At 34.8% G+C, this 18,633-nt stretch overlaps 2 protein-coding genes across 2 annotated transcripts; both read left to right on the top strand.

The window, feature by feature from the left end:
- Positions 1-5,744: 5,744 nt before the first annotated feature.
- Positions 5,745-7,183, top strand: LOC103437272 (pseudo histidine-containing phosphotransfer protein 6). Its single transcript, XM_070817097.1, has 6 exons — positions 5,745-5,932; positions 6,056-6,186; positions 6,307-6,450; positions 6,701-6,773; positions 6,876-6,938; positions 7,025-7,183. Exons 1-5 carry the CDS (start codon positions 5,864-5,866, stop codon positions 6,930-6,932), a joined length of 474 nt encoding a protein of 157 aa, XP_070673198.1. The 5' UTR covers positions 5,745-5,863; the 3' UTR covers positions 6,933-6,938; positions 7,025-7,183.
- A 2,229-nt stretch (positions 7,184-9,412) lies between these two features.
- LOC139193433 (uncharacterized) lies at positions 9,413-12,322 on the top strand. The gene is made up of 2 exons (XM_070816454.1): positions 9,413-9,725; positions 12,138-12,322. The coding sequence occupies exons 1-2, from the start codon at positions 9,413-9,415 to the stop codon at positions 12,320-12,322; spliced, it is 498 nt and encodes a 165-aa protein (XP_070672555.1).
- The last annotated feature ends 6,311 nt before the right edge of the window (positions 12,323-18,633 follow it).

Raw genomic sequence — 18,633 nt, 5'->3', positions numbered from 1 at the left:
AAGTTGATATGACAATTTGCTTAAAATTTTTGTTCATATGACAAATTGATAAAGTGTATAAGTTTATCAGGCCCTTTATGCAAAGGGATCCCTATTTTTTTTTTAAATAATGAGAATTAGGTGTGGGGCCCACTCCACATCTAATTTCAACGATCCGGACGGTCTATTTTGTTAGTCTCGATTCATAGATCATCCTTGCAAAAATTCAATTCAATTCGAAACTATTTGCCTATTTAATTATCAAGATCAAATTTCATTGTTTCTTACATAACAAAGTATTCGTTCATTTCTTTGAACCCAATAAGATGTCTTAAATATTTCTGATTTGACTAATATTTTGTGAGGATGATCTATGAGGTACAACTTGAAAAACGGATTATTCAGATTATTAAAGTTCGATGTGGTGTGGACCCCACAATTAGGGGTAGATCTATATAGGGACCGGGATGGTCCCGGGACCCTCCAAATATCAAAGAAACGCTTGTGAAGAACCTCGGAGGATCACCCTAAACCCTAGGCGGAGCTCTATGAAGGAATCGATAGGATAAATTATAGTGAATTAATAGGACAACATAGTAGATATATAAGAGCCACCAGTCGCTGGGTTTTATTCGCCGGAGTATAAAAGCTTGAGTTGCAGAACCCGCAATATGAAGAAGAAGGGTGGTGCTTTTGAATGTGCTTTTTTACTTTTAAGAACGTTGTCGTTTTGCGTAATTTCCACCCCTTTTTCTAATTTGAACCCACCATGTTCTATTTAAATATTTTTTTTTTCTATCCCAATTTTGCCAGTCACCCTTTTTTTCTATCCCTGCAGAAGTATTGAATGCTAAATATGTTTTTTAACCTTTTAAATTACTAGTATGACTTCACCTCTTAATTATTAATATCTCAAAAGAAAGAACCCCTTTCAAGTTGAGAGTATCTTAAAAAAAAAAAAAAACCTTTAATTTATCTGTTCTCAAGAAAGACTTTTCAAATTATTAGATATCAAGAAAAATTGACACTAAAAATTTTAACAAGACTTTTAATCTCCAAAGAATAAAACAAGGCCGCTCATATATACAAAAAATGCTCGACAAAATCTTTCATTTAAAAAATAGAGAAGAATCTTTTTTGCATTTCGCACTATTTCCATCTACAAAATTGTTGAACATTTTATACTAGAACCACCCAAGGTTGAAATTATGGATCCGCTATTGCCTACAACTAATCCCTATTTTTATATAATAAAAAAATAGAAATCCCTTTCCTTAAAGGCTTCTTAAGTTCATATGATATTTTAAAAATGTTCCCTACTTTTTATATTTAAGTGATACATACATTGATGTCTTTTTGTCCATATTTTCTTGTCATTTGTCACAACTTTGGGTAGTAAATGGATTGAATGGATTGAAATTTTTTACTATCTCGAGCAATGAGTTTCCAACTCTACTGTAGTATAAAAATGTCCCTTAATGATCACATTCCATAGCTTTCTGATGGAGTGCATGGGTGCTCTTTACACACTAGGTTATATGTTGCTTCGTATTAACTTTAGGGTCTAATCTCTAAAGAATTAGGAATCTTTGTACCATAATTTGGAACTTCAAAGCTGCGAGTGTGAAAAGTTTTAGTAGTAGGACAAAAAAGAAGAACGTGTCTTGAATGGATAAAATTCAGAGTGAATAAGCACGGGAGCTCAAGAAGCATGGTTATGATTTAGGAAGTCTAGGTATAATTTTGCATTTTATATATGCAAAAGTACCTCATGTTTTCATGGAGCATCAAAATAATTGCCATAAAAAGTATTTCTATAAAGAAACATTTTTTGTTCCTAACGCACATGATTTATGCACTTGTTTATTAATTATTGATTTGAATACTGAAATTTATGTATTAGTAATTTGTAGTGATATAACAACATCAAACAATCCTCATGATTTAGGCATAATTTGACGTAAGCATTGGTTATTTTGTCGCTCATACTCATTAGAAATAAGAAAGAAATTAATTAAGTACAACTAATGAAACTCGCCCAATCCAACCCTCTTAAGAATGGTTTGGGTGAGTTGGTTTGCCTATTTTCTTAGACGGAAATGGGTCTGAACAATTCCAACCCGAGCATGTTGGGTTGGCCAATGGATTGAAATCCTACTAGACCAACCCACTCGATGCCCCCCATTTTTTTTATGAACAAACGATATTATCAATACAAATAGGTGGTTGGGTAGTGGACTAAGCCTCATAATGAGTGGGCTATAATAATGTGGTTCAAATTCGCTTTTGGTGAGAATCGAATCTATGACCTTTCATTTACAAGTGAAAAAAATACCATTAGAGTCCTAGATCGTAGTACTAAGTGGTTTTCTTATTGAATTCCGTTTGTATTATATGTAACAAAAGGAAAAATCATTGTATTAAATAAGAAATTTTTCATTGTGACCGGAATACGAAAGGTACATCACGTGTTTTTATATAAGTGGTGGAAAATTTTATTTTTTAAGTTATTAACTTTTTAACACACATATCCCACCATTTGTATAATGACACGTGATGTACTACTCCGTGTACTGGTCACATTGAAAAATTTCTCATATTAAACAATACTGATAAGAGTTTGCTTACGTCAAGGCACGCTTTTTATGTGAGCATGCAAGTCGAGGTAGTTATTAGCAAATTAATTAAGTAACATGCTTCACATATAAAATTAAGTTTTACTACACTTAAACCCATCACATAGGCTAGGATGGTTCGTGCGCACTTTGTACTACTGTCAAAGTAAAAAATATGTCTTCCATTTCCAGAGACACATATGCCACATAAAGTAATGTTATCACTGCATGTTTAAGCAATTTTTTTATTAAAAAAAAATTGTAGATGCAGCAGTCCATCCTTTCGGAGATCATGAAGACTAACTTAGGCTTTTCAGCTTATCCGTGGTCATTATCATGTGACTTATTAACGTCAGAATTTGAGTCCACTACATATCATGTGGGATATGGGCCTAAAATTCGACTCTAACCACTGAGCTACCTTGTGATAGTTGCATTTTCAAGCATTTCAGTTTGATAATTCTTTCATTGAATGAATAAAGCTCTTGTGTTAAGGTAACTTTGATCGGAACCAATTAGCTTTTTAGGAGACTCTTTTCGTAACATAGTCCGGTATACTAAATGTAATAATATAATTGGTTTTAAATTGATTTTTTTTCTTCAATAAATTGTATAAGGACATTTGGGGTACCGGATTGTGTTTCAGACACACTAAAAAAATTTCACTCTTTAGAATGCACAATGGAAGAAAAAGGGTGAACAATGAACATAGATGGCTTTGCTGCAATTTTCTGTTACTTGGTTACTCATTTGTAATTCAAAATTTTAATTTAGTTTTAGTTCACAAACCCTCTTTCATTCAATCAATTTAGTAATTACTTAGGCAGAAATTCATGCCGGAGCAGCAGAGAAGAGAGGCCACCTCTTCTCAGCTGGAAACAAAAAATTTGAGTTGCTACAAACGTTACAACCTGGAATTTGAGAGTTTATTTAGTTTCTTTACATAAAAAGGTATCAACACTCCAAAAACATCATGATAAACTCCTCGTAAAAATTTTCCTGGTGCAATACAGGTTTCGAAAGAAAAAAAAATTTGAAGTTCATGAAATTATACTTAGGGCGGGATCCAAAATTTTGAAATTAAAATAGCCACCATATCTAACATTAATTATTACTAAACTTTTGCAGTCATTATGTATATATGGGTCCAAAAAAAGAAAAGAGCCATCATATAAACCTTTTTGATCCAAAATTTGCTACAAAGTTATGTAATTCATTACTCATTAGTAGCTAATGAAGAGAAGAGAAATGGGAAAGGGCAACAACTTCAAGGTTGAACGTCACCACTCTAATAATATAGAAAATGTTTGCTTCTCTTTTCTCTTTTTCTCAAACGATAAGAAACTAAGAATAAATTGAAATGATGGCCTATAAAATTGTGTGCTTGTTTTTGTTGAAATGTTAACCTGACTGAGCAGGTTCCAATGCCCATCACGCCCTTTTGAAAAGTCCCTTCATCATATTCATATGTTTATGTGAGACCTTTTTTTTTAAATAGCCGGTATTCAAGTAATACACTACATATAATATAAGTGAATGATGTGATATATGTTTTTGTATTTTTCTACTTATTTTATACCACGTTAAATATCTGTTTAAATACCGGACATTATAAAATGTTTCTCCTCATCCTCATCCTGTAACGAACCCCTTTTCTTTATACATACACCTACACATAGATTAAACAATGAAAATCCATTTTGTGACGTGACCACCTAGATCAGTGTTTGTCACCACCGTGAGGTCCAGGTGTGTTTGCTCTGCGAGCCTTGTTTATCAGGGGTGCTAGAAAGATAGCTCTTTCTCAGATCCCAGTTTCCCAGAACCAAAAGTGTCTGCTTATTTCTTTCTTAGCAGCAGGCTTCAATTCTCTGCAACTCAGTGAGCCAAAAAAGAAGGTAACAACAACCAGCCAACATTTTTTCAAGAAAGTGACAAAGAAAAAGTAGGGAAAAAAGTGAAGCAAAACCATAAAATATGTTGAAAATTCTAAAGTGTAGTGGAGGTTCATTCAAATGATATGGTTTAGTTTCTTCTCTTTCTTGTTTAAGTAAACTGTGGGGGTTTGTGTGTGGGGAATATTGGAGTGAGTGACTGACAAGTAACCGGGTGCAGGCAGTTGTCGGGTGAAAATGAGGCTTCACCGCCGCACCAACCTGCCATAACAGACAGCACGCGAGCTCACTGGCTACGGGGACAGCAGGTCACCACCTCCCTCACCTCACTTTTTCACTCATTCATCAGTCACTCAATCTTAATTTATTTTATCAAAGGGTTTTTTTTATTAACACCTCATATTTTGTCGATTACATCCCATATAATAACTTAATATTAAATTGTTCATAAAACGACTATTTAAGCCCTAAAATGTTCTAAAAATAAAAAAGAAGATTCTAAATACACCCCAAATTCTTTCTTTGAGGCATGCCTAAAATTTACTTCTATGCTCTCACATTAGCAATATGACTATTTTTCCAGAAAAGAATGAACAGGTTTTCCGTAGAAGTTTGAAAACTCAATGTGAAACTCCATCACTTCAATATATATACATACAACTGCAAGACTTAAACCCTTTTGCCCTCGAGTCAGTTTGGGTGAGGTTTGTGTCCTTTTATCTTTACTTTAATGAAAACTCATTTCGACTAAAGGAAAGATTGAAGAATTATATAGGTTACTGATATGAAAATTGAAAAGAAATCTGGAGGAAACAAGTTTGTGAAGACGAATACGCGGGTTTGATGTGGGGTGTATGTGAAGAATTTAGGGTGTGAGGGTAGCTTGAGAAAGAATATGGGATGTATTAAGATATTTTTTTAATTTAAAAAGTAGATATATGATGTAATCAACAAAATATGGGGTGCCAATCAAATAACCCTTTATCAAATATTAGGGTTGGGATGTTGAGAGCTGAGGCCTGTGGTGTATAGGCTGGTCCGGTTGATACCCCACATTCGCCTCGATATGTTACACAATGCATGCTCGAGGTTTAGGGTTTGAAAATTAATTTATATTAATACAACTTTATTTAATTAATTTAGGCAAACAGTGGGGTCCAATTCAATCGGTACATTGCTTTGAATCCCAGGTGGCCTTCCCGCTTCTATATATAGAACAAGTGAAAGAGCAGAAGCACAACAAAATTGTAAACACAGAACCTAAACCCTAGAGGTGCTGGTGTGAAGCAGGTAAAACCTCTCACTATTAATATTATCAAATTCTTGTTCTGTGGGTGAACCAAGTGTTTAGCCAAGACGGGTCTGCCAGTGTGGATGTTGGGGTTGGGTGTCGATCAGTTGCGAGCAGACATGAATCGTTTGCTCGCGATGCTCTTTCACCAGGTAACTGCTGATAAAATAACTTGTTTCGCTTTATTTTAATGTTCTTCATTACTATTGAAGATTAATGTTTATGAACGCAGTTAATTGGTGTTTATCGGTATTTTGTTGTTGTTAAATGTATAGGGAGTATTGGATGAGCAATTCTTGCAGCTTCAACAACTCCAGGACGAGAGCTCCCCAAACTTTGTTTCTGAAGTTGTGAACATATATTTTCATGAGTCCGAGAAGCTGTTGAGAAATCTCAGAGGATTGTTGTGAGTCTCTCTCTCTCTATTTCTCTCTCTCACTGAGCGATTTAATTGGTTAATTTTTGGTTGTCGGTTTGGTGGTTGGTGAAACATTGAACTGAACTGAAATGAACATGTAAACAACAGGATGGATAGGGAGTTCTCGGACTACAAGAAAATGGGAACACATTTGAATCAGTTTATGGGAAGCAGCTCAAGCATTGGTGCCAAGAGAATCAGAAACGTCTGCGTCGCTTTTCGCGCTGCTTCTGAACACAATAACCGTGCTGGGTCAGTCAGTTACTCTCTTCCTCATTTTTCTCTCCTCAGTAGTCGCGCGTTCACATATTTCATTTATTCTTCAATAAATCACCGTCTCAACTCTCAACCGTCTTATAATTTCTCTAATAAACGTGGACCTTATTTGTATTGGATTCATTTTATGAAACGGTACAAATAATAGTACTCGTCATGTTCTCGCTATATTATGTTCCACATTTTGGGAAAGAAACATGAATCGTATTGCCTATGTATTATTCAGGTGCTTGAGAGCCTTAGAGCTGCTGGAACATGAATATTGTTACCTTAAGAACAAACTACATGAATTATTCCAGGTAATCATAATTAAACCTACCACCTAACTGCTCCTTTAATATTGATGATACCGTATCTATCTTGAGCCAAACCATTGGTTATTCTTCTGTATGGCACTGCAGATACAGCAGCAACGAGTCTTGGCAGCTGGGGTTAGGTACCCAATGCAAAACAATTAAAGAAATGTGTGTTCTTTGTGTACGGCTACCTTGTTAGTGTTTCAAAGTTTTACTCAAAACCAAGCTAATTTGACCCACTGCGACTGTACCAGTTGGGAGTAGCTAGTTGTGCATTTGAGAAGAAGAAAACTAGACATCGAGAAAATGCTGTGATTTTATTTCACTGTTAGTCGATCTACCTGCCTGCCTTTGTATAGGAGAACAGCTTATATATGGAATGGTCCACTGCCACGTGGTGTTTCAATCCAAAAGTACATTGTGATCATGTGGAGGAAAACTTGTACGTTAAATGTATCAATGGATAAGGAATGCTATATAACGGTGAACTCATTTCATATAAGTTCTTCTCCCCAACTAATTGTAACTTTAAATGAAAATGAATTCTACTTATGATTCCATGCGTATGCATGGCTAGTTGTTCTGAGTCTCATAAATCAAATAAATGAAAATAAATTATAGATTAAATCTCTCTGAATATTGACTCTCCACCAACTAGTTCCTTGTTTTTGAAGTAATCTATGAATGCTCAACAACTGGTTCCTTGTTATTGAAGTAATTTTTGAATGCTGAAAGGCATTTTTAGATAATCAACGACGTTTCTGATTGCACTTTGTAAAAAAAACATTTTTGAAACATAAAAGCATTTGTTAGTGCTTTTTTATGAAAACACTTGAAAGTGATTCTAACAAAGACACTCATAAGCAAATTATTTCTTACAAAAATGTTTTCAAATGGTTTAATCTAGTAATTTTTTTCCAAGTATTAAGAAGGATAATATCAGGAAGACTACGTTTTTAAATCAAATGATGTGTAACTAATAGAAAATAAGCACGTTAATTAACATTTAAAGAGTCATCCAATCATCAACCTTTATATTATTTAATTTACAAATTTGGTCTCGCTAACCTAACTTATTATAGATTGTCTTGAATTTGAATATCTCGTCGCATTAATATAAGAAATATAATACAAATTCTCATCTTGATCTGTCAAGTTTCACAACCATTTTGATTAATTGTAATTCATTGCCCAATTGCTATAGTCTACAATTTTGTACCGAAGTAAAATGCTAAAAAGATACTAAAAAAAGATACAATATTTTCTTTCAGAAAAAAAAAAAAGATACAGTATTTTATAATATTAAGTATCCTTAGCATTTCTCTTGTACCAAAAATATGCTCAGAACTATCAGCAGTAAGGAGAGATTTTTCAATGTTCCCGTCATACGAAGTGGTACACCACGTGTCCCTGTGTTAAAAGGTTAATAACTTAAAAATTAAAAATTTCCACTACTTGCATAAAAACACGTGGTGTACCATTCGTATTCCCGTCACAACTAAAAATTATCCCAGGAATCAGGACTCTACTTAATATGATCTGATTAGATTGTTTTTTTTTTTTTAATTTTTAATTTTTTGTCAAATGATATGATTAGATTGTTCAGTCTCTATATCTCAGTGAATCAATCAATCTGAGGAGCTTATTGCGAGGGGAAGTTTTCTCATTTAACTATTTGAATGTTTGACGATCAAAAGGGTGCCCGAGGCCCACTGCATATCTTTAGAGCAATTTCATCATTGCTAAGGTCCTCTAGGGCTATTCACTATTTAATCCACACAGTGAACAATAATTGTTCTTAATAAACAGTAACTGCATTTTATATCTTCAATTCTTACATTGAATAGCCCTGACAATAGACAATAAAATATTAGTATTTTATTTATTTATAAAATAATACAAAATAATTTTGTTTGTAATTTCGGATAAGATTTTTAATCGTTCTCGTTGTACCACGTGTCATTATCCGAAAAAACAATTATTGGTGATGGATTTCAATAAGATTTTTATCCAATGTCGTCGTGCTACGTGTTGTTACCTTTTTAGAATTGTTGAGGATAGATTTCCGATAAGATTTTTAACCAATCACGTTGCGCCACATATCACAATCTGTTTACAATATTTGAGGATAGATTTTGATCATATTTTTAACGAATGACGGCATGCCATGTGACATTATCTACAACCTAATCCTTTATGAATCATCCATATAATCCACCATCTATCCTAAAAAATCTCACACCAATTTTCTCAAGATCTCTATCATTATTCATAGTTTATGCTTCCTTCTTACAATGTCTTCTTCTTCAAGGATGATGTGGGAAATCGATCAGCAAGAGGAATAATTGTTTAACCAATCAGAAGGAATGTTCAATCTCCAGGTGGCCCAAAATGAGATGGAAGAGGATGAGGAGCGTAGAAGGAAAGATGACGAAGCAAGAATGGCCAGAGCCTCACATTCCCGTCGAGTCATCCAAGCTGTGGCTCATATCTATAGGCCCAACCGTTCTGCAAACCTTGATTGAAGCAATCAAAGACGAGGTACGGATCTCTTGAATGATTATTTTGTTTGTAATAGTGCATTCCTTGATACGTACTTTAGAAGTTGTTTTAGAATGAAACAACATTTGTTCAACAAAATCATGATTGATGTTTGCAACCATGATTCTTACTTTGTGCAAAAGAAGGATGCTTTTGGTGTTATGAGTCTCTTTCCTAAGCAAAAAATTACTGCTGCCTTGCGAATGCTTGTATATAGAGCATCTGCAGACCAAGTGGATGAGATAGCAAGGATGGGAAAATCAATCATTCTTGAGTCCCTGATGAGGTTTTGCGGAGCAATTGAATCTATCTACACTGCAGAGTACCTCCGGAGACCTACTGAGATGGAGTTGCAAAGGCTTCTGAAAAAGGGCGAGATGCGAGGTTTTCCTGGGATGATTGAAAGCATCGACTGTATGCACTGGACTTGGAAAAATTGTCCAAGTGCATAGCAAGGTGCTTATGGTAAATATTTATGATAAATGTGAAAGGTTATCATCTTAATAATATATATTAGTTGAACAGTGTTAATCGCTTTGAAACGTGTTAATTAAATACACATCGTGAAACATGTGTCGTGTTTGAAATTGATACTTTTTGTATCCTATAATAACATATCAGTTTAAGAATAGCTTTGGTTGGTGAAGATATGGCAATATGCTTTGCATACACACAGCTGAAAATTTACCAATCACCTTTACATTAACCGAAATTGGATGCTTTTGTCACATTTAACATGTCCCACCAAATTTCTTCATCTTCTTCTTCCTCCTATCCTTTAAATTTGGGTTTTTTTTTTTAAAACTTTTTCAAAACTTGGGGTGGGTTTAATAAGTTTGGATGGTTGAAATTGATTGGATTTGGGGATGGAAGTCGAAGATGGGAGATTTTTAGAATGGAGACAGAGAGAGAAGAGCTTCGAGAGAGAGGGTGAGAGGGTTAGAAGAAATCCCAGAGAGGTGAGAGGCCTTGAAAAATGTGGAGGCTTGGGGGTGAGAGGAGTCTTCGAGACTTTATAGGTTTTTTTTTCAATTTTTAATTATTAATATTCATGTAGGGCCATATTGATACGTGACACTTAGTTATTATCCACATAGGTACCACATCATTAGTTAACAGATGATCTAACTGAAAACTTAACGAATGTATGAAAGTATTTTAAAATTATGATTTTAGGTACCAAATTGGGATGAAAAAAACTTGATATATCAAATGTTAAAATCCAAGAAACTACAAGGAAATAAACTGAGATTAATCCAATAAAATAAAACAGAGGGAAGAAAACTATATAAAAAAAATATTAAAAAAACAGAGGTATTTTGAAATACCTCATTTTGTTTCAATGGATAGATATATACGAGAAATGCTAAGGAAAACTCTTTGAAAAGTGGACTCTCCTTAAACTCTCTAGCACCATAAATCATCAAACTCGCCATCTCAACTGATACCAGCCTTCGAACCCGAGACCTAACGAAAGCCATCTTCTGCTCTCATCCACCAGGCCAGGAAGAAGGCCGGTGCAAATTTATGCAAATAATAGAATTTAATGGTTTGGGGGCGTAACCAATTACCAATATTATTTATTCATTGTTTTAATTTGACCCTTTGTAACATGGCATTTATTTGATGTATAAGTTTGCCGATCTATATGCATATGAGAATATAATTACTAGAAATTCAGATGCTTTTGTTATTTGGGACAGTGCTTTAGCTTTTAGAATTTATTCCACATCTTTGAGCTTTTGAGTACGTAATATTTCGTTTACATGAACATCTTCTTGTTGAAGCTAAAATGTTTTTAACTTCTCAAACATATTTACAGCTTTTTGGCATGAAATTGAAATTTCCATACGACATCCTCATGAATCCTATTTAGTAAATACAACATTCATAAAGGATAAATAAGTTAATAAATAATATTTTTTAACTACACCTCTATTAAGTAATAATTAGTTTAAAATTATAAAAAATTATAACTTTATAGAGGTCTTACAATATCGTTCGATATTAAAAAAAATGCATATGCTTGTTTATTAACAACGTAATTTGACATAAAAACAGAGGTATTTTTCAGAATACCTCATTTGGTGGCAACTAGGGTTTTGGTTGGATTATCATTTTCTTTCTCAGCTATACCAGCCTTCGAACCCGAAACCATGAGGGTCAAATGCTAACGCACTTTACCACAAGGCTGGAAGAAGACCAGTGAATACTTCCGTGAAAGGAAATTAACTTGTGCGATTTGTACTTCCATTTCAACCATTTGGATGTGGGCCCACCCGCAGGAAGACCCCTTAAATATCCCCTCTTGTTTGAGTTCATCTGGGCTACTATATATATTTTGTCAAATCTTGGCTACAAATATTTAATTTGACAATTTGAGTCCCTAAACACACAAATTAGGATGAAAAGAAAAGATTTCACAGTAGTCCAATTGTCCTCAATATATGGATATTGATTTGATAGTAATTTTAGACTCACAATTGTTCTCAATATATATGTTTTCATCTCATACCAGCATTCTAAGAAAATCTTGAGTTGAGCTATATTTCAAAGAATTAAAGTATGCAATGCATAAAAATATAAGTATACAATGGTTTTATTAGGAGTGGACACAAAATTGACCAAATTATTCAAATTGGTGTTAGCATACGTTGATTTAGGTGATAATTTCTAACGACTCGAAATCTGCATGAATATAAATCTCAACACGATGATAAATAAGTTTTCTAAACACAACCTAGTACCACCCATCATTATATATTTTGGTAAATACAAATGACAGAGAGTAGTCCAATACTATGGTTGGAACTCATGTTCTTGTAGGTATCGTTTGGTATGCATACGGGACGGGACGAAACGGAATGGGATGGGACGGGACAGGACGGGACGGGATGGAGCAGAGAGGGAGCAAAGATGCCCTCAGATGGAAACAAGGAGGAAGAAGAAGAAGAATGAGAGGTTATAATTTTGTGTTTCACGATGTGGAACGAGTTGTTCCAGGGGGATGAGGCAGAACGAAAATTCACCCAAAATTCGTCCCGTGGAACAGCACGTTCCATCCATTTTAAGGGCACCAAACGTGGGACTGAACGTCTCATCCCACTCCGTTCCGTCCGGTCCCACGTACCAAATGGTACCGTATAGTCGAGCTAAAACCTAAATAGTTAAAAAAGAAGTATTATTACTATGTTTAATATATAGTAGTAGGAGAAATTCGACCAAAAAAGATATAGCAGAGGAGGTTATAGATAACAAAATAGGCATATGAAAATTTGAAAATGAGCATCTAACATTGTTTAGTTTTTGTTGTCATTAGAAAAAAAATTGGAGAGTCCTTTTGATTAACGCTGGTAGATATTTTATCCGAAATAAAGCATTTCAAGAGCAAATATGAACTAAAAATTCTACTGGAGTTATCAAAGAGACCATTATCACGTACTGTAGGAAGTTAAGGGACTCATAGATTTTTGGGAACTTTAACGAAAAATTCCCGGAACTGTTCACTTTAACGAAAAACCAAAATTTTACACTAAAAAGTCAATCCTGATATTATTCACTTTACCTTTTATTTTGTCCTTGTTGTTAAAACTCAAAGTTTTCAGTCATTTTTATTAGTTTTCCTTATAGTTTTAGCTCATGGACCAAAGCTCCAATTAAACTAAAATTCAGGAACTATTACTGCAATTAACTATTTTCAACAAATGTAAAATGCACATAGCTAAGCTTTTTTTAATGTTTTATCTTATGATTGGTGTTTTGAAAACAATGATATGTTTACACGGTGCGGTGAAGGATTTGGACTAAGTTACTTAAAACATTAAGTTACAAGTAGAGAAGAATATCATTCGACAAGTGACATGATTGATGTTAATCTATTAAATGAAATAAAATAAAATAAAAAAGGGAGTAAAATCTCTATTAATTAATGAAACCCTCTTTGTCAACCAAAAGAGGGTGAAAAGACAATTTAGTCTTCTATCACACAAAAAAGGTGATGGGCAACAATGTAATTTCATATGTCTAAATTTTAATGTTTTTTATTGAAGCCTCACCTACATGTGATGTTAAAATATCTCTCATATCGCCCCCCCTGCCGCCCCCCAAAAAAATATCAAAAACAAAAACCTTCCCCCCGGCCCACCCCCCCCCCCCCCCCCAAAAAACAAAAAACGTTCTCTCTTTTCTTCTCATTTTCTAAAAAAAATGTGTTCATAAATGCCTAATGTATTGAAAAAACAGAGGTATTTTGAAATACCTCATTTTGGTGATCCGGAGAGGATCCATTTCCATATATATGTACGTACACACACACACACACACGGAGACACACAGGGCATACTGATGCATGCATGCTTGATGATCATCATCATTCAGCCACTCGCCATCTCAGTCGATACTAGCATTCGAACCTGAAACCAGATGGAATCATGCTTATGCAATTATCCACCAGGCTAGGAAGAAAGCCAGTGAAAACGTTTGCAAAAGTTTTATATATATATATACACACAGCGATTTGGATTTGAGCCCATATATATATATATATATATGGCATCAACTATTTGGATTTGAGCCCAATCAATCTTTTATGGTGCATCAACCATTTGGATTTGAGCCCATATATATATATATATATATATATATATATATATATATATATATATATATATGTTTTATTTTTTTTACTTGTAGACATTGTCTTTAAAGCGATTGTGCCGAAAGAAGACTATGGGAAGTTAATTAATAGTTTTTCTTTGTGTATTGGTTTTGGTTGAGAAAGTTTATCTATTTTATTTTATATAACTGTTTTCCCATGGTATGAAGACTCTGGTTGGTGAAATTATTTTGTTTAATAATTGGTTTAACTCCTGCCTCTTCCTTGGGAAGGTTAAAAGGAGTAGTTGGAATATGTGTATTGGCAGTTGTGATGAGGATTGTTTCTTGTGAGGGGTGGCTAGAAGAGACAATGATTTTGTCTTCTTTAAGCCAATTTTATTTTGTTATTACCTTTAATTTATTTGCATACTCATAGTACTTTTCAACATAATCGAAGAAAAATACTTCAAATCTGTGGGTTTCCATAAAATTCAAATATGTGGGTTTCCATAAAATTGGTCCATTCTTTGTAAATTTCCAATTTTTGTTCTTTGGTATATTTGTTTCTGAAAATGTTCTTTTTGGGAATATTCTCTGTGGCTTCAATATCAGCATTGAGCCTTTTCTTGTTCCATTTGAAAGGTTTGTTTAGAACTAAAAGTTGATGATAAACCTGACCTGCTTCGAAGTCAGATTCTGTTGGAGAAGTTTGTTCTCCTTGATCTTGGGTATGAGATTGGTATCTCAGATGTGTGACTTGAGAGGTTGTTTATATTGATTTTAATTTGATATTAATTAAATCAGTAATTAATTCTTGTTGGTTGACGGATGAACTAGTGTCTACCGCTTTTAATTTCCTGTTGGCTAATGAATTGATTAACTCTTGATCTTGACCTATCCTATCGATTGGTATGGATCCAGAAAAAGAATTTTTGCTAGGAGCAAATGATCTATGTGATTGAGTGGACTCATAAGATTTTTTGGTTGGACGGTCAAAGTTGATTTTAACAGTTCTGTCAAAATATTATTCTATGTTGTCTAGATTGACTAGACTATTTTGGATGGCTACTGGTTTACTTTCATTGATCAAACACCAATATGAAGGTAGACTGATATATGACCACCTAATGGTTTTGGGAACTTTGATGTTTGCATTTTCTTGATTTGTTTGGATTAAAAGTGTATGATCTCTAGGACTTTTGGTTAAAACTTGGAAATTCATATTTGTACTAGTGACTTTGTAGTAAACTTGATATATTAATGCCAAGGGCTATGTTCCTTCGAGGACTTGGTATCCTGAAGTTTTGATGTTTAATGTGAGTGCTTTCAGAAAATAGGGATTATATATATATATATATATATATATATATATATATATATATGGTTCGTAATAATATTACCTTTATACCACAAAATAATGATTGGATAATATTTTCCAGACCATAAAAGAAAAGGTTGGATAATTTTACCTTATATATATATATATATATATATATATATATATATATATATATATATATATATATATATATATATATAAGGCATCAACCATTTGGATTTGAGCCCAGTCAATCTTTTATGGTTTGGAAAATATTATCCAACCATTATTTTGTGGGTATAAAGGTAATATTATTACGAACCATATATATATATATATATAAGGCATCAACCATTTGGATTTGAGCACGATCAATCCTTTATGGTGCAGTATTTTGTGGGTATAAAGGTAATATTATTACGAACCAGAAACAAGCAAACTTACTAGCTGTACAAACCAAAGGCCCATAGACTAAAAAAATATAAACAAGCAAAATGGACTAGCCAAACAAATTAAACCAGAGCTCAACCAACAACTTAGGCCCAACACGGAAGAAACTAAAGAAAGTTGAAAAGTCGGCTGCAACTGTTGCCGCATCAATACATCTCGATTTGCCCAATTCCACGCCTCCAACCTCATGTTGACTCGTTGATCATAGCATCCAACCTCAAGTACCACTCTGCCAAAAGAAAGAAGTTCGTGGAAATCCACGAGCAACACTGCCAGCAAAGGTAGACAGAGAAAATGTGGTGGTGTTGGGAACACCCGAGCTGGTGCAAGCATCGAAGCTCTACAGACCATCTTAGTCAAGCATGACTGTAGATCGGAGCATGGATGAACAAGGAAGAGGGACGCTAGTTGGATAAGAAGAAAATGGCAAATCGGTATAGAGAGTAGGGAAAAAGCAATCGAAGGGAGGAAAAGAGGAGACAAAGAGAGGAAGGGGAGAACGGCCACCAGCCCAAGCTAAAGCTAGGGTTAGGGCCACTAGTTCTGAACGAAATTGAATAACTCATACAAACAATGAGAAAAACTCTCAAGCAGAGAGAAAGGAACTTAGCTTTCAAGAGACTAAATTTTTTGAGCTAAACTACACAATGAATCAGTTATAATTGAGTATCAAACTTGCAACTCATGAAAATCAATTATGATTTTTTTTTCCACTTATAAATGAATAGAAATACCACTCAATATGTTAATGACGTATATAAATGTATTATATACAGCCACTGACCATGACTAATATAATAAAGTTTGCTTAATTTTTCAACCAAACAAAACAAAGAGAATGCTTGCTTTTTACGTGTGATTCAACTACTTAATTTTTCAGAAAAAAAAAGAGTATGCTTAATTTTTACGTGTGATTCAACTATCTTCACAATTGTTTTCGTAGTTTATTCATGTTTTCACTTTTGTTTGGTTGCACTTCTGTTCTCGAACGTTCATTCTACATCGTTAGTCCAAGCCGTCAAATGAAAAGATGTGCACAAAATAGAAGGAAAAATTAACTTAGTTGACAAGACTAAAGTGAAAACAGATTGAAACTACATGGATAAAAATACAAGAAAAAAAGGCAAAGACAAAAATGAAACTATATATTAAAATGGGACATACCAACTTATAGATTGATTGTGGAAGCATGATTCCATTTCGAGTGAAAATTGGAGATTAACAGTAGCATAATTTGTCATGTGGATTGATTTTATTTTATTTGTTGACACATTTACTGGGTCACTAAATATGTGGAGAGTCATTGAAGAATATATCTTAAAATGGAACATATTAACCTTATCGTCCACTTATATTATAATATGTAGTGTACCATATCGCGTTCCGAAGATATATTAAAATTTCTTGAATTTGTGGTACGCAAATGAGGCTATAGGATTGGTTCAATGAAGGATCAAGTCAATTGGCTTGTTAGGATTTAGGATTAGGCATTGAGTTTGTTGATACAACGAGAAATAAGATAGGGTGTTGAGATTCTACTCATGCATTCTGAACTCAAAAATCTCACCTCATTTGTATGTCTCATTAAAGCATACATGGATCTTTGTGGTCTCTATCTATCCATCGATTCATGAAGAAGGGCGAAGCAATAGTGGTGGGGGAAGGGAAGGTAAATCGAAAGAGAGTTTATGAAACAAAAAAGTTGATTTTTTTAATTTTAAATTTTAAATGGAGAATAGGTGAGATTAGCTCATCGACTATGATCGCGTACGAGGTACCAAAGGGGTGAGGACCATCAAACACAGAAACTAAGGGTGGGCACAGTATTGTTCGGGATAGGGGTGGAACTGAAACTGAACCTAAAACAAAATTTTGGTACTGGTACGGTACAATATGTGATGAAATTGAGGTTCCACCATAAAACCAATTGACAATATGAGGAGTAGCCCAAGACCATATAAGCACATAACAAACCTTGTCCTTCATCGATGTGGGACAACTTTCAACACATCATCGCATGTGTGGCGGATTTTCAAGCCTACACATGGACAACAACTGGGTGATGTGGAGCGCGTGTGGCCGTTTGGTTTCACACGAGGACAACCCGCTCTGGTACCATGATGAAATTGGGGTTCCACCATAAAACTAATTGGCAATATGGGGAGTTACCCAAAACCATATAAGCCCATAGCTAAGTTGACAACTTATCGATGTGGGACAAATTATCTCTCACATTTCAACTCTCAACACGTCCCCACACGTAAGGCCGATTTTCAAGCCTACATATGGACAACAAATGGGTGACGTGTGAGCACGTGTGGCTCTTAGGCTTTCACACGTGGGACAACCTGCTCTGATACCATCTTAAATTTTAGGTAGACGGGCCATGGGCCCACTCCAACAACACTGATACTGTTCCCACTTGGCCACCTACTCAATTCGTCAGGTGTGGGGTTTCAATACAAAAGACCTTGGTGTTAGTTAGAGAGGGGTATTTCTATTTAAAATGCTTTCTCTTTGGCCCTCTGGCCGATGTGGGACAATGAGTTCCAACACTCCCCTGCACATGAGACCCCATTTTATGGGTCACACGTAGAGATCCACACATCGGCAACCACGTGGAGCCAAGTTGGGGGTCACCCATCGCATGGGGCCAAACGGGGATCCACCTAATCATATGGCATCTTTGGCCTACGTGGAGCCATGTTGGGACTCACCCATCGTGCGGGGCCAAAGGGGACCCACCCAATCACATGGCAGCCCGTCCCCTAGCTCTGATACCATTTTAAATTTCAGGTAGATGGGCTATGGGCCCACTCCAACAACACCAATACTGTCCCCACTTGGCCACCTGCTCAATCCGTTAGGTCTGAGGTTTTAATACAAAAGGTTTGCTATGTGCTTATATGGTCTTGGGCTACTTCCCATATTGCCAATTGGTTTTATGGTGGAACCCCA

This window comes from Malus domestica, chromosome 17, assembly GCF_042453785.1.
Source record: "Malus domestica chromosome 17, GDT2T_hap1".
Lineage (NCBI taxonomy): Eukaryota > Viridiplantae > Streptophyta > Magnoliopsida > Rosales > Rosaceae > Malus > Malus domestica.
Note: the sequence above shows the minus strand (reverse complement) of the source record. Positions and strands in the feature narration are given on the sequence as shown.